This window comes from Onychostruthus taczanowskii, unplaced genomic scaffold, assembly GCF_017590055.1.
Source record: "Onychostruthus taczanowskii isolate IOZ18803 unplaced genomic scaffold, ASM1759005v1 scaffold9, whole genome shotgun sequence".
NCBI lineage: Eukaryota > Metazoa > Chordata > Aves > Passeriformes > Passeridae > Onychostruthus > Onychostruthus taczanowskii.
The window spans coordinates 83,887-100,595 of record NW_024506993.1 but is presented as its reverse complement, the minus strand read 5'-3'; the positions used below and the strand labels follow the sequence as shown (position 1 = coordinate 100,595).

Sequence of the window (16,709 nt, the reverse complement as noted above, 5' to 3'; positions counted from 1 at the left end):
TAAATATACCATAAAATGAAAGGAAAATGGAAAATGCTAAAGCCAAATATGAATGGCTGCTTTCCCCCCTCAGTGTTTCCTGATGGGCGAATTGAGGAAAGGTTTAGAAGGCAGGAGGGTTTGTCTATTCCATCTTCCTCATTTCTGCCTCTAGGGGAAAGCTTTGCAGCAGTTTTACTCTGAGCTCTCGTGGAGAGCAATCATACTTGCTGTACAGCTCCACCATGCACGCTAAGGTTGAGGAAAGCTGCATTAACATTGTGACAAATTTCAATGTGGTTTTTGCAACAATTTCAGTGAAGTGTAGTACAGCCTTTGCCCTTATTCAATAAGCAAGTTTGTATTAGATAATGCTGAAATTTGCTAAATTTTTATACACAGATATATAAAGGAGTGTTAGTAAAAGCTGCTTTTTGGCCTTTGCTATGACTGGAGAGAAATTAACAGAAGATGCCACAGGTGAAAAACCTCAAAGAGAACTGAGATAACAAGTCAAGGTTAATAACTAGACTGGCAGCAAAGAAAATAGTTACATCTATCTACCACACTGTGGTGAGCTGACTGTGGATTCCAGCCACATGATAACCCAGTCACTCACTTTCCCCTCCTCTTCTATAGTAGGATGGGGAGAAAATTACATGAAAAAGCTCATAGGTCAAGATAAAGACAGAGCCATCACTTAACAGTTACTGTCGTGAGCAAAGCAGACTTGGGGAAAATGTATCTGACTGCCAGTTAAAAGGGATGTGGATGGTGAGAAAGCCAAAAATTAAAATACCACCTTCTCTAGCCACTGCTTTCTGCCAAGTGTGATTTCACTCCCTCTCCCATCCGGCACGCATCCTCATCTCGCAGGTCCTGCCGAGAGGGCGAGTGGCACCACGGGCTGTCCTCATCAGGGCTGTCCTCCTCATGGGACAACGGGCTGTCCTCCTCACGGGACAACGGGCTGCCCTCCTCAGGGCTGCCCTCCTCACGGGACATCGGGCTGCCCTCCTCAGGGCTGCCTTCCTCACGGGACAACGGGCTGCCCTCCTCAGGGCTGCCCTCCTCAGGGCTGCCCTCCTCACGGGACAACGGGCTGCCCTCCTTAGAGCTGCCCTCCTCAGGGAGCACGGGCTGGCCCGAGGAGGCCTCTCCTCCAGCTGCAGCTCCTGCCCGGGAAGAGTGAACTGCTCCCAGCCTTAGCTGAGAAAGGATTTTAGTTGTGGTCAGTTTCAAACGCACCTGTGGATAACAAATAGGTTTTAGCTCCTCCTATTAAGTAGGATAGTTTCCTCAGAAGAAAAAAATGTGCTAGAAGCTGCCATGCAAAAAGAGGAAGGAAGAAACCCTGTGGAAATTATTCCCTGCCCAGGAGAACAGATTAAATTCCCTACGGGTCTGAGGTAAGATGTGCATACTTTTGGGGTGGGAAGGAGGCTCTAGGTGTGGAAGGAGAGGACCTCTACAATGAACGTGTGGGCTGTGAGAGGTTAAAGCTCTCTCTCTGGCTATGATGGTGGCAGAAAAAGCACATAATGGACTCAGAGGGATCAAAACTCAGCGCATAGCAAGTAATATAAAATGCAAATAGGGTTTGAAGTTGTTAATGTGTTTTGAATGTTTGGGATAGACAGTACTGTACAGCTCAGTTGTTTGGGGTTTTTATTAAGTTCTCATTTCAGTTGCCTAAAATTTTATGGGAACTTTCAAGGCAAATTGTCAGAGCACAGCCAATATGTAGTATGGAAGAAATCAACAATTACAAGTGACTGACAAGATTTTAACAGAACTGTTTGGTCTAGTTAATGCCACATTCAATTGAAATCTCTCTTTTAAGTGTTAGAAATTATTTTTAAAGTATGAGTCCTCATGCCTTTCATTTGGGTTTGCACATGGCTGGTCAGTGCAGAGGGAAGTTGGTGACCTCCATCAAGTGGGAGGTTTGCCATAATTTCTCCATGTTTGTCTCTTAGTAAAAGTGAGTTTGCTGCCTGCTGTAGGCTTTGTTGCTGCAGAAAAATATCACTACATAAAATCATGAAGGGTGGGAAAGACCTTCATGATCATCAAGTTCTACCTTTGACCTCATACCACAATGCCCTGGAGTATAGAAACTTTCTTGTCAAAATTTGATGAAAAGTGGTGTCACAGTGTTACCCAGGCTGAAGAATCGCAGTGCTTCTAACACACAGAAGTTTGTAATTTATGTTCCCAAGTTACTTGTGGAGTTAGACTAGCATTTTGTCCCTTAGTATTTAAAGGAATACCTTTTCCCCTCACTGAATTTTGTCTCTTTCTTTCACCTTCACATGCAGTGATATTCACTTAATGTTGTTACAGCCAACATAGTTTTTACTGCTTTTGTATCACAGCAGCATGCAAATAGGAAAGCCTGGCTGGTATTCATAGCTGTGTGGTAAAAGCAGCAGAGAACCAGCTCAGGAAGGGCAGCAGTCCAAGGTCTTGACCAGCAGTGCTTGTGTAAGTGGTATAGGATCTTGTCATGTTGGTGTTCTCCATCTCCAAATGACTTGTACTTTGATTTGGAAGAAAAATTTAATAACTGTTAAAAACCAGATTTTAACTAGGCATATACCATAAAATAGGTTTAAATATTACTTGTAGATAATAATTAATAACCTTAATGCTTTTTAATAAATCAATTAATAAATAGAAAAACTCTGAAACAACAAATGGGAGAAGCTTGATCCTAGGTGTTGGCTGAGCAGCTCATACATTGTGACTTACTACTAAGTTTTTTAATCATATTTGTGAAGACATGGAACAAAATTTTTGTTTAGAAGGAGTAATACTAGCTATAAATTAGTAAGTAAAAGCTGTGTTAGTAAATGTCAGGTAGTAAACTGAGTGTATACCTCTATTTTAATATGTTAGCATTTTCTAAAAGGCGATTACTGGGTGAATTCTGAAATTAAAATTTCTGTCTCTGGTGCTTAGCTTTGCTCAAATTCAGTTAACAGTAGGACTGAAATTGTGAGGACATTTTCTTTTTTTTCCCCTCTTTATGATGCATTGAGACCATTTGTATCTGTAACTGAAGTCAAGATGAAGTAACATAGGCGGGCTTTACAGAAGATAAATCAGCGTGATTGAAACACGTCATCATACCAATTAGGTCTAAATCCTGTTTCTACCAGAAGGCCTCCAGTACCATCATCTGATTTGATGCTTTTCCTTATTTGTCAGAGAACTGTTTAATAGGCAAGTGTCTGTTAACAATAACTGGAACTGCAAAGCTGGAATTAAAGAAGGTGGTAATAGTGTAAAGGAAAAGCCTGTAGAACTGCAGTTATGTTTTGCTCTTTTATTTCTCTACATTACTTAAACCAATGTTTAATAGCACTGTATCTTATTTTTTACAACAAAATATTTTCATGTTCATTTCCTGCTTCTAACTGAAAGCTTCATACAACAGTCATTACTGTCAGCACCTAAGTCTTCATAATATTGTCATTCTGTAGTGCAGCTTTGTTTTGTTTCAGACCATGGCTAGAGATCTTGCTCTGTATTCAATGTTGTTTTATTTTTCTTGTCGGTGCAAAATATTTTCAAGGGGAGATAAACATTTATAGTGCATTGGTAGCAAGGCCATGGCTCTTACATGAAACAGAGTTAACCTTGCTGTTCATCCATTAACAAAAGTTTTATTTTTCTCATTCTGGCTTTCTGTTTGCACATGATAATATATGCTTAATGGAATGGTCAGACTCAAATGTATAAAAAAAACCCCAAAACCCAAAATTACCTTTTTATTTAGTGGTAGGTGTGTATTTGTTTCTTTAAGCTTGTTTATCCAGGTGATAAACTGATCTACCTTACCATTTGGATATATATTATGAAGCTTTAAAAATATGGACAATTCTAAGAAATTTGTTAGAGTCAAAAATTCAGATCTCCGTTAAGTTTCTTGAAGAAAGGGAAAAATAAAAGGAATAAAAAATTCCCACCAATATAATTTAATGTAAGTAAATTCTTGAGCATGTTATTTTTATACAAAGATATATTTTAATCATAGATGTCATTCTGTTCCTCAGTTAAATATTATGACTGAGGACAAAACCACTGCATTGCAATGATTAGAACATCTCTTCTCAATCTTCTTTATAAAAACTCCCACCCAAAACACTAAAAATCCCCACCGCAACAACAATAACCAAAAAAACAAACCAAACAAACAAAAACCCCAAACCAAAACAAACAAACAAACCAAAAAACCCCAAAACCCACAGAACAAAAAAACCCCAAACCAAACAAAAAACCCCACCCCCCAAACTCGAGAGATCTATATCCTCAGCTGGTGTAAAACACGACAGCAGTCTGACATAGGACAGGTGTGGCCACAGGAGTTCCAAATTACTCCAGCAGAGCAGGTTCAGACAAGTGCATTTCAGTCCAGCCAGCATATTTCAAATGCTGTGCTGGTTACGTGGATTAAACTTTTGATGGCATTTTTCATAACAAGAACAGCAGAAACAACAGGAATTTTAAAAATAAAGATACAGTATTTAAATAGATGATAAAAATCTTAACACTACTAGGTAGATGTGTTAAATAAAAACTGTCTGTAGTTTAATAATAAATTAAAAATAACCTTGGGTTTGTGTCTGAAGTATTTAGAGAGATATAATTCAGCATCTGGCTCTATAGAGCCACTGGAGTGCATTTCAAAGTACTGCAGTGATATGAAACTAAACCTTTAACATAAATTATACGGTGATTTGTGTAAAATTATAAATTGATAGTAAGTAACTATGTTGGATCATAGTTACTGTGAAGTGTTGGTAGACCAGGTAAATTGAAGGTGTTTTTCCTTCATTTTCTGTGGAAGCAATTTAGCATATGCAGGGCATATTTTCATGCTGGCACCTGTTAATGGACGAGTAATAAATCAGGCCACAGAACTCCTTAGAAACATGAAGAAAATGAAGCTGTAATTCAATAAAAAATGATAAAGTGCTTTAAATGATCATTTGTTGATTACTGCATTGTTTCTGGTGTCACGGTAGACATCAAAACCAACCCAATGAAATAGGATAGTTCTCTGGAATAAGTAAAACTGAGTCTGTTACTTACTGTAGTCAATATTTCCATGTATTTTCTGGACTTGATGTTAGACTTAGTTTACTGTGGGATCAGAAGAGAAGCTTATAGTACAGGCTGAACTTGCACAGACAAAAAGATCACCATAAATAATCTCTTATCTTGAAATTTTCATTTGCAACAATGTGTATGTAAGAAGAAGGAAGGAAAAGAGCAAGCTGGAAACAGTTCAGATCCAGTGTGTGTGGCCAGTGGGCCTGAAATACACTGTTCAGTTTTGTAAGTCAGAAGAGGGTTGCTGGAAATGTGTAGAAATCTGAGAATTTATTCCAAGTTCATTGAGTGAAAGCTGCTATAATATGGATGCTTCTTCCATGGCTTCAATCCACCTAAAAAGCAGAGGAAAGAAAAATGGTACATATAATTTTTTTTTTCATTTTAACAAAAAAAAAAAAGTACTTTACAGTCTTGTTCATGCTTTATGTTCTTATTTTCCATCCCAACTCTAATGAGGAACAAGAGTTCTGTGATTAAAGCAGGGAGCTGAGTACTGGTACTCTTGCTTTCTAGTACAATCTTGACCAGTAATTTATTGTAAAATCTCAAAGATAGTGCTTTCTTAGAATAGGGAAGATGAATCTGGTGAGGTATGATTTAAAGCAATCAAACCTCCTATAAATACTAATTTCTTTTTCTGTGTGTCTTGTGGTGCTGTATTTTTACTACAAATTTTGTTACTATCTTATTATGTGAAAGCAGTAGCATTAGAATGGAAATCCAAACAATTATTTGTGGATGAGAAAAGTAAGAGCTGGGTAAATTTAACATATAAACTAGATGTTTTTCTACAGTAATCACCTTTGACAGACTGCTAGCTAAGACTCTTGAGGCTCAGTCTCTTCTTTACCTACAGAAGGGAGCAAATTCTCCTTCCTGAAGGAACTGAAAAGCACCAGGTAGATTTTTAATGTCAGTCAGGCTGGTCACATGCAATCTGGCTTAATCAAAATTCTGAAAGCTGTTTGTTTCATCTGTTACAAAGGTGTTCTGAAGTGAACGAGGGAAAAATCCCTAGGTAAGCTCACTGTCCAATGTGGAAGTCTATCCACATACCTGTGTGCTGAATTGTTATCCTCTGCTCGGAAGCTATAAAAGAGCGTCTGCTTGTGATAGAGATGAAAAACTGTATCCATGCTTCCTTCCTCCTTTTCTGGGGCAATGGTGAAACCCAACAAAGGCAAACTTTCTGTAGCAACTTTGTCCTGAAAGCAAAGAAGTGAACCAAAATGTAGAGAGAAGGCTTGTAACAGTCTGAGGGCTCTTTCTGAAAAGCAAATTATACAACCCCCCTGTGACAGTTCTGCCAAAGCAGTAGTGTGGATGTTCTGCTGGATGCATGGCTTTTAACCCAAACAGGAGCAGTGCCCGTGCACTGCACATGTTTTATCTAGTCCAAGTCTTGAACACCATCTCTCAAAGTCCAGTTCTTCATGATCATCCACATGGCCATGAAGGTCAAATCAGCCATTCCTTTGATGGCTGCCTTCGACATTATGGTCCAGGAGGCAAATTTGAGAGTACTAAGAGTACAGCAGCAGTTCTGAAAGCCTGAGACTCACTTCCAGTTATGTTTCTTTCAATCATTTTTATTTGCTGACTACAAGTAGTGGTCCTTTTGGTAACTTGTAATTTCTTTTACAGCACTAGTGACTTTTTTAGAAATCTGCTCTTTTTCAAACAGCACACATGCTTTCCAAAAGGCTGCTTGGAAATTTCCTAGTTAGTAATGCAATTAATCATTAATTTACTCCCAAGAAACATCCATGAATTTTGCTTGGCAGACACAGTTTTGTACAAGTTAAAGAAAACCATAAGCCTTAATGAAATTGCAGTTTAGCTGTTACTGATAGCTGCAGTTTTGGTCACTATGTTTAGGTAGGTTATATGTGTATATTGCCTTTGCCTCTGCTTTTAGAAGGTAAATTGCAAACTAGGAATATAAAGTAACACATTGTTGCCTTTTTTCCTATTGATGAACCAGAAATAATAATCTTTAAGGTTAAAAGAGATAAGGTAATTGTGTTGGATACAGAATTTGATGCTAACAGTCTGAACTGCTGGCCAAACCATGAATCCTTTTGTGACTCAATCTCCTCATCTGTTTAAAGGGGATAACATTGCTTCATGTAACCATCACAGGGATGATGGTGATGCAAGTTTAAATATCTGATGTTTGCAAAGTATTCTAAAGGCTTAAAGTACCAAGCATTGCTTTGTCAGATTTTTGCATTCTGTATCCTTTATTTGAGCAAAATGAATGAAATCTATCCATTAGATGAAATCTAATCTTATGAATAAGAATATGAATAATCTTATGAAATCTATCCATTATAACCAAACTTTATATCACACTTCAAGTTTATCTGTATTACAGCTATTAAAAAAAAAAGAAGAGAGATAAAATACATGAAAATGAAATAGCTAATACCCAGACTCCTTGACTGTAAGGAAGAGCTTGCAGGCCAGCACAGAAGACATTGTTCTCACTTCTGCAGAGTGCCTCCTGCCTTTCCCTGTTGGTGCTAGTTCAACAAGTATGTCTTGCTTATATTTGCCAAACTACAAGATTCTCCTCCCCACCAGAAATGGATCATAGTACTTTTTATCTACAAACATATACAGTTACTAAGTGCACCAGAGAATGCCAAAGGATCTCAAAGTCTTTAGCTGTAAATATGTATGTTAAGGTTTCCAGTGATTGACAATTTGTAATCGTATGAATAAGAAATCAAATAATGAAGGTCCAGTCAAATAGTGACAGGTCCAGATAGCACTGAGGCTGAGTCAGTCTGTTAGCACCAGGTCTCAGAAACAGGCAGCTGCAACGACTACTGTTTACACCTTTCCCATTTACTGGTCTTCTGCCTGTAGGGAGTAAAGAAGGAGTCTCAGATAGAAAACTATTTCAAGACAGATTGCACAGTACCTCATTTGCTATGTAGGTGTAGAGGACTTTGCCTTTGATAACAAACCAGCGTTTCTTCCAGTGTCTTTTGCCTCCCTTACATCTGCTGAGGTAACCACTGATGGTAGCTCCCTCTCCTGAGGCTGCCACCTGGAGCATGGTAGGAGAAATTAGGATTTGTAACAGTAAAGTTTTTTCCCTTCCTGATTATGCACGTTTGCATCACACCAACCACTAAGTGAAACCTTAAATGTATTGATACAGAAAAAATATAAGCATGGTATTATGTTTTTTTTTTAACTGTTTGAACATTTATAGTTGAACTTAATTCTCAGTAACTCTAATGGAAAATATGCAGCTGAGTTATTATTGAGGTCAGTAAGATTACAGTTGTGTTCTGAAAAGCCAAACTTGTCCCTTTTCCCACATCTGGTGTTTTTTGGGAGCTTTTCATATTTTAAAAGTAGTCTTCCAGAAGTGAATTACAGTCTTGTGGCTGAACACTTTTGAGATGTAGGTATATATAGGGCCTTGCTGTGCTTTTATATTAATTTATGTTAATCACTTTGATAATGACTTGGTTTCATTTTTGAAATAATATTTCTCAGAAGACTTGCTCCTCTCATAGAAATATTTTGAGATCTAAGTGCTTAATGTTCTTAAAAATCCATGTTTTGAGTAGATGGATCTACACACATGCACACAGAATGCAGTGTACATCATTAGTTACAGCAGTAAACTGTAGTAGTATTGGATTTGGAAACAAAGGGCAGAGATTCAAAACCAGTTTTTGTAACACTGATAGAAGAGACGACTGAGAATTAATATAGCAGTGTTTTGCAGCAGGACAGAAATGTTCCAGGACGTGGAGCAATGCTACTATGACACAGTTCATGTTAATAAAGATGTGCTGCTTCCCTGTGGATACAAAGGTGATGCTTTCTTCCTCATGGGGTTGAAATTCTGCCTGCTAGCTTTTTTAGTACTCAGTTTGTGTGTTTGTATTACATGCTTATGTCTTTGGCACAGTTTCATGAACAAATCTCAAGAAATTTGTTTCTTTCCCTAGTCTCTTTAATACAATGATAAATGCCTGCAGAAATGGGAGTACCTTACTGTACTCAAGTTCAGTGGGCAGTTTAGCTACCTAGAATCAATCATCAACATGATCGGCACCTTGTTTCTGGAAAGAAAACAAACACAATTGGAGAAGTCATGGCCCCATTAAAATTGGAGGGAATTTTGTTTACATTGGTGAAATCAAGACTTTACCCATTTGATTTGAAATAGTTTTGTTTGAGCTGGAGGTAAAGTGCCTGGTGAAATATGAGTGCTCTTGAATTGACTGCCAAGGACTACTCACTAAGTCTATTTCCTAAGGAAGTGTTATTTTATTTCTCTTGAAATCAAAGTAAGGTTTCAGAAGTAAGGGTTTTGTTAAGAAAGGTAACTGATGAACAGTATATCGTGCTCTGTTCATCTGTCCTCTTGTTCTATCTAGTACTTTGAAAATGTTTTAGTTTTTTCAAGACTTCATAGGCTGATGAGCAAATTAAAGTACCACACTCTCCCATTCTCTCAGTGGGCTCAAGACACTTCTGTGGAACCTTTAGAGCTCACAGTATTTTTGTGAACACTACTGTGAAAAGCAAAAAGAAAAAAAAAACAAACAAACAAACCAAAAAAAAACAAACAAAAATATTTCATGATGAAAGCAAACCAAGTCATGTGCTGAGCCCACTGCAGAGTATAAATTAAAATCATAGCTGCTGAAATATGAGCACACAGTTTTCTGCAGTTACTTGCCTTTCTCAGACAGTTTGGTTCCTACCTCCATGAGAGCTGAAGGGATTTTCTTCTGCTTCTTAAAAGATGAGTAATGTATATTATGGAAAACAGAGGAGAAGGCACTGCTTGAACACCTGGATGAAGTTGGAGGGAAGCTCACACTTAGTGGCCGCTCTGCAAGATTAAGGAAATTCAGAAAGGGAAGGGGGAAAATTAATAAGTTGGTATATATCAGGCTAGGGTAGAAACATGATACACTAATACAAATAACTAAAGAACATGCAATGCTGCCTCCACACACAGTTTTTATTTTAGCCTTTCTTTCAAATCACCTTTTAAAGTCTGATTAGTGGGTTCCATGGCACCCTCAGTTAGTACCATTAACCTAAAGTTTCTTGATAAGGCCTGCAAGAAAGCTAATAAAGCACAAAACACAGCTTGTTTTCTTCTTATTTAAAATGAGCATTAAGCATATGGCTTTGACATCTTCCTCCTCTACATTCTGTAACACCTTTTCAGGATAGATTCCCTAATGCAACATTCTTTCTGTATTTGCAACGTTCATCTGTATTTCTGTTCATCCTCTTTGAATTGTACATGGGAGACAGTTATTTTGTATCTGAAAATTTCCATTAGGCCGACACGTCTGAGTTCATATCTTCATGACTTCACTTCTGGCAACACATTATTTGGAAGCTCTTAGTAAAGCACAGCATTAGTCTACCACAAATCTGAGTTACTATTTCTGGACACACATTGGCTCGGGGTTGATTTTTTGGCTGTTGTGACAGCATCTGTTTATGTGATTTCTTAGCTAGTGTGAATTTGTTTAATCAGGAGGGGAAAATGAAACTTCATCTGTCCGTGCCTTTTTTTTTCCGAGCAATGTAGTAAGCTTACTTTTAGACACTGTCTACATGAGTAGTTATGCAGGCAAATTATTTCCTGTTCAGTCTCTGTCCATATATTTTTAACCCCTCTCCTGCTTTTGTCTTTTATTTGGATGTGTACTTAAATCAGAAGAAACTTATATGGTAGGATAATAATACAAAGTTCTAGATAGGCAGTAGCTCTTCTGCTTTGAATTCACACTTTCATCTGTAACTAGATAACCTCGCCCTGTAGAACAGCTCTAGTGACTCTGCACTTAGCCTGTGTTTCTTTTTGTAAAAGCTACAGCATGGATGAGGACAGTGAAGAACCACAAAGACACTGTTTTATTTTAATGGATAATTAATTAGAAATGACAGGGAATAGTTATCACCTATAATTACATCACAGAATAAAATAGTTCCGTTAGGAAGAACCTGCAAAAATCTAGTCCAATTACTTGACCAGTTAAGGGTTGCCCAAACACTACAACACGTTATTAAGGGCATTGTTTAAATGTCTAAAACACTGAGAGGCAGGGGATATAGACCACCTCTCTAGAAAGCCAGTTCCAATGTTTGGTCACCCTCTGTTCCTCATGTCAAGTCAGAACCTTCCCTGCTGGAGTGCTGAACCTTTCTCATGTGTCTTGTCACTGGATCAGAGGGAGAAGAGATGAGCACCACTGTTTCCATGTCCTCTCCTCAGGAAGCTGCAGAGAGCACTGAGGTCACCTTTCAGACTCCTTATCTTCAAAGGAGGCAAACTCAATCCTCAGCTGTTCCTCGTAGGACATTGTTTTTGTCATTATTCTGGTTTATCCAAAGGCCAGGGGAGCTCTCAGAATTGGCTAATAATCATAGAATCCCAGAATGGTTTGAGTTGGAAGAGACCTTAAACTTCATCTAGTTCCACCCCCTGCAATGGGCAGGACACCTTTCACTAGATCACTCCAAGGTCCATCCAACCTGGCCTGGAACACTTCCAAAGGACAGGGCAGCTGCAGCTTCTCCAGGAAACCTGTGACAGTGCCTCATCGCCCTCTGAGCAAAGAATTTCTTTTGTAGAGCTAACCTAAGTTTCCCCCTTCCAGTCTGAAAAAAGAGTTTGCTAAACTTGATTTTATGGCTCGCTAAACAGTTTTAGCTTCTATATAGCCTGGCTCTCCCAGCACCTCAATACACATGCCTCAAACTTGAAATGAGGAGTAAAAATTTAACAAAACACAATATAGATGGCAGATCCTAAATCATCCTCATTATACAGTCAGGAAATCAATTTGTCTGTTTTGCCAGGAATTAAGGAATCTTACCTCTTTTTTTAAGTTCCACATAGCAGTTATCACAGACTTTGGCTGCTTGATCTTTGAGGTACTTCATAGGGTACTTGTTTCTTGAACAATTTCGACATACAATCTGTTTCAGCAAGAGGGGCACATAAATACAATATAACTTTATAGATATGCGTATACAAAACAAATCCTCTGAGCTGGCTGGGAGAGGTAGTTGGATAGTGGACCAGACACGACTCTCTACTGAATCTGCTGATTGAAATGTGATTGCTGTAGCTTTACATTTTTGTAAGCCAAGCAGAATTGGTCACTGTATTTGGTTGCACACCATTGCTGTGTCCTTCTCTCCAGGAATTTATACCTTCCCTACCACTGAATCACAGAAAGACCACCTTAATACAATCTATTTTCATAGCTTTGTTAGTAACACTGTTTTCTTAAATAAGCCTGTGTGTTCCTCCAAACCCTGTATATGAACAGATTTGATTTTTCTCAGTGGAATTAGGAAAAAAGATTAAGTTAAATGCTTTTATATCCTATCAAAAATTGCTGGTAGTTTTATTAAAATAAATTTTAAAATCAGGTTAAAAGACAGCCATGGTTTAAAACAGGACTGCAAGCTGATGTATACAGGAAAATCTCTATAGTCAGAAGTTAAGGGACAAAATCAAGAAAGCTTATAGATCCCCTGAGCTTTAGGGCAAAAGGCAACAGCTCCTTGGAGCACAGAAAAAACCTTCCTTTTAGTCACTGATCAAACCATGCTCTGCTCCTGAGTTTCTTCACTTTCCTTGGAAGATCATTTTGCCAGCTGTTATTAGGGACAGAACATGGAGTAGTTGTGCTACTGCTCTGTTCCAGAACAGAGTCTGTATTTTTAGTGTATTTCTTCATTGTCTCTAGAGCTAGCTGTGTGTTAGATATAAGGGTGGCACTCAACAATTACTCTGTCAGCTTCTAACCACTAGCCTTTGGGAGGTAATTTGACCTTAAGGCAAGGTTACTGTTATTCCTTCTAGTAACATCAGAAACCTAACTAGCTAATTTAGCAAAGCGCTCACTGGTTCTATAGGAAGTTGAATTCTGATCTTGATGTCGCTACAAATTTTCAAGTTACAGCAGTGGCCGCCAATGTCCTAGAGGTGTGAATAAAACCCCCCTGAGAAGCTTGCACAGCTCTTACCTTCCCGCAGGCATGGCAATGATGTCGCCTCAAAGTGAGGGTAAAGTCACAGCCACAGTTCATGCACATCATGACATGGGACACGGGCACCAGTGTAGGAGGCCTCTCACCCAAGGGTATTCCAAGCCTTTCCCTTAGCTTAAAATCAAAGAAGAATAAATGAAGAAGCATCCACACTTCCTAAGTCCACTTAGTCAGCCCTGTTGCATTACATACAATTCTCTTATTTCAGTCTACCTTCACTTGCTAAGATCCCCAAACTTTCTCATTCCTAATGCACTTATATATGTGACATACAGCTGCTTCAGCATTGAAAAATTAGTATACACTGCTGTTACAGCTAGAGTCACAAAAAGTAAAAATCCACATAAATCTATTTTTGGTCAGACCCTGATGCTCTTCCACATCCGATAAGTATCTGACTAATTCCATATGAAAATTGCAGGTAGGAACATGATTTCAAAGCATCTTTTTGTTAGCATCTTTTGAAATAATATCCATAAAAAGCTCTACAACTTTCAATTGAAAAAGCACCTGAGCTCTTTTTCATCACACCTTGGGTCGGCTGTGTGATAAGGGAAGGGAGAATAAAGAAAACAGTAGAACCAAGGATGAATTTACCCCACTCCAAATCCGATCCATGCTTTCTGGTTGATCTCAATATATGTAAGCAGCTTTAGAAAATGCATTTGCTGTTCCTAGTTCTTGAAATGCACCACATGGCAGTGATGTTCAGGTGCCTTTTCTCCAAGCCCAGGGAGCCGCGATCAGTGCGGAACTGAACGCAAGCTAATAAGGTGTGCTACTTCAAGTTCAGCACCAAAGTATTATGAGTGCCCCATTGTCAGTTCACAGCAGCTCAGCATTTGGCACAAGTAGGACAAACTTTTGTGCTTTTGAAGGATTGTTTCCTATGTGGAAATTAGACTTTTGCTGACACACAGGATCTAAACACAGACAAATCAACTTCCTCCAAGTTTCTCCATGTGAGCATTCAAGTTTATACCAGAGGCAGAGATGCAAAATAAATTATTGTTTCATTTGTTGAAAAAGGATTTGGTTTAGATTACTAAATTGACTAATTTATTTTTTTTTTCTGTTAAGTATTTAAAACTGGTTTTGAATTTATTTTTTACTTTCTGAGGTCCTAGAAAATTAATTTTCTAGGAATTAATTTATAGAATGGTTGAATTTGGAAAGGAGCTCTGAAGGTCACCTGGTTCAACCAGTCTGCTCAGGCAAAGCCACATAGTGGCAGTTGGCAAGAACTGTGTCCAGGTGTCTTCTGAATATCTCCAAGGATGGAGACTCCACAACCTACTCAGGCAACCCTGTGTGCCAGTGCTCAGTCACCCTCAGGGTGAAAAAGTCTTTGCTGCTGTTTGAAGAAATTTCCCGTGTTTCAGTTTGTGGCCGCTGCCTCTAGTCCTGTCACTGGACAGAGCCTGGCTTCTTCTTTGTACGCTCCAGGTATTCATTCAGTAGATTCTCCCTGAGCCTCTTCTCCTGGCTGAACAGTCCCAACTTTCTCAGCCTTTTCTCCTATCTGAGGTGCTCCAGTCCCTCATCAGCTTTGCTGCCCTTTGTTGACTCTTCCCAAGGTTTCCATGTATCATACTGAGGACCCCAGCATTGGACACAGCATTCCAGATGTGGCCTCACCAGCACTCTCTCTTATTTACTAAAACTGGGGCTCTACATAATCTAAAATAGTTTTTTTACTTTTTATCAGATGCAGGTTTTGCCTCCTTAACTGGGAGTAGAATAACTGAAAATAATGAGATAATAATATGCATAATTGCACTGGTACAATTTCAATATCGCTGGTGGAGTTTGCACTGATAGTGACTTTATTGTGTATATGATATTAGTGTAATTAATGGGTAGCGTGTTGTTTGTTTTTTTTTTTTAATCTATGAAGTTTGTAGCTATTTTCAATTAATCCAAAATAACTACTTGTTTGTAATTTAGGACAAAACAATCTTCCTCCAGAAGAACTAAGCAAAGGCCACAGAGTATGGAGTGTGACTAATATTTCAGAGATAGCCCATGAGCTGTGATGAGTTTCATTGTTCAAGCTTGGCATGCTTGTTTAAATGAAAATGGAATGTCTGGCTGCTAGGAATTCCATATTGTATAACCCTCCTCCTTTCCTCTCTCTCTCTCTCTCCCTTCCCTTTTCAAGCATTGAAAGATTTGGTCTCCTTTTACCTCCACGCTACTGTGGAAAGTCGAAGTCTTGTGAGCTTTGCAGTCATCTGGCATGTGTTTGGTGATGCAGCTGTACCAGTCATCCCTTTCTGAGCAAGAGCTGGGGAATGAAATACAGCAGAACAGTCAATGCCATGTACAGCAGGGACTGAAAGAAACTGATCAGAGGAGAAAAGTTTCACTTCATGAATGTTTGCTTTTCCTCACTACTGCATTGAACTTATAATTTTCTGATCAGGAACAAAATAGAGTGTTGGACATATTCAGAGTGATGATTAGTGTAGCTCCATGCTTAGGACTGTGACTGAGAAGGAACTAAATACCCAGAAAATTTTTCAAAGTAGTCTCTAGCTTTGCTATAAGCTCCTCGATCGTAGATCACACAGGACAATATGAAGTGTCTGGTTTTGTCCTTCTTTTTGTCTGCCCTATCTTTTAGGCACTCTAGTACATAGAGTGTTGGCATATGTGGGTTGCTCAAAGCAAGCGTGTTTATGCTCATCTCTACAGTGGTCTGCTTAGGTGAATTGCATATTGGGAAATGCAGAAGTGTATCACCCACGGCAGAGATGTGAATGATTCAATTTTCCTTAAGCTTCTTCACAGACAACGTCCAGTCTCCTGGAACAGAAGCCAGCAATTAATGAAGGAGTTGCAGCTACCCGTGGTGGCCAGTAGTTCTCCAGAATGGCCCCTAGATGCCCCTGTGCACAAGGCAAACCAGTTAGCACTTTGCATTTCCCTGCTAGTCCAGTTATTTCCGAAAACCAGCAGGGTGGGTGCCTGTTATTTTACAGATGCAATTGCTCTGTTACAGCCGTGAGGTATCCTGCCTGTTTTAGCTGGTTTTTTTGCTGTGACTTCAAACTGTGCATTTCCTGTTCATGTGAAACTCTGCACAGCTCTAGCGGTTTCTAGCTTCAGTCACAGGAGAGAATGCAACTCAGTGTGGTCTCCCCTCTCCAGATCATACCAGCCACTCACATTAAAGCTATCCACTAGACTTTGTTGTAAAGACTAGCAGTGGCATCATTGCCAGCTGCTGTTCAGCTGTGATTTCCTCACACTATCCTCATGAAGACCACCAAACAAGACATCTGAGAACAATTTGTGTTTTGTGGTCTTAAAAAAAAAAAAAGGCACAAAAAGAGAGGAAATGCCAGATTTTCTTGATGATCTTTGACTTGGCATCCCTCTGCACTATAAGCATAAGCCCTTGTCTGACAAGCATCAGCCTGTGCAAAATTTAACAAGCCTGGAGCAGAACTCTGAGCTAGTGTATGTACTACAAATTGGGTAGCTTCCTCTGAAAGCCAAGGAGCTATGTTACAGGAGATCACCTCTGTCAAGAGTCA

The 16,709-nt window shown here is 39.0% G+C and overlaps 1 protein-coding gene across 1 annotated transcript in view; it reads right to left on the bottom strand.

Annotated features, from left to right (window-relative positions):
• Positions 1-3,988: 3,988 nt before the first annotated feature.
• The window catches only part of FGD5 (FYVE, RhoGEF and PH domain containing 5), a 74,984-nt gene continuing 62,263 nt past the window's right edge, over positions 3,989-16,709 (bottom strand). Inside the window, exons 15-21 of the mRNA XM_041425488.1 lie at positions 15,355-15,454; positions 13,144-13,281; positions 11,982-12,084; positions 9,843-9,973; positions 8,033-8,161; positions 6,160-6,308; positions 3,989-5,435 (exon numbers count right to left, since the gene is read on the bottom strand). Of these exons, the coding sequence (XP_041281422.1) occupies positions 5,399-5,435; positions 6,160-6,308; positions 8,033-8,161; positions 9,843-9,973; positions 11,982-12,084; positions 13,144-13,281; positions 15,355-15,454 (787 nt within the window). The 3' untranslated portion in view covers positions 3,989-5,398. The remainder of the gene's footprint in view (positions 5,436-6,159; positions 6,309-8,032; positions 8,162-9,842; positions 9,974-11,981; positions 12,085-13,143; positions 13,282-15,354; positions 15,455-16,709) is intronic.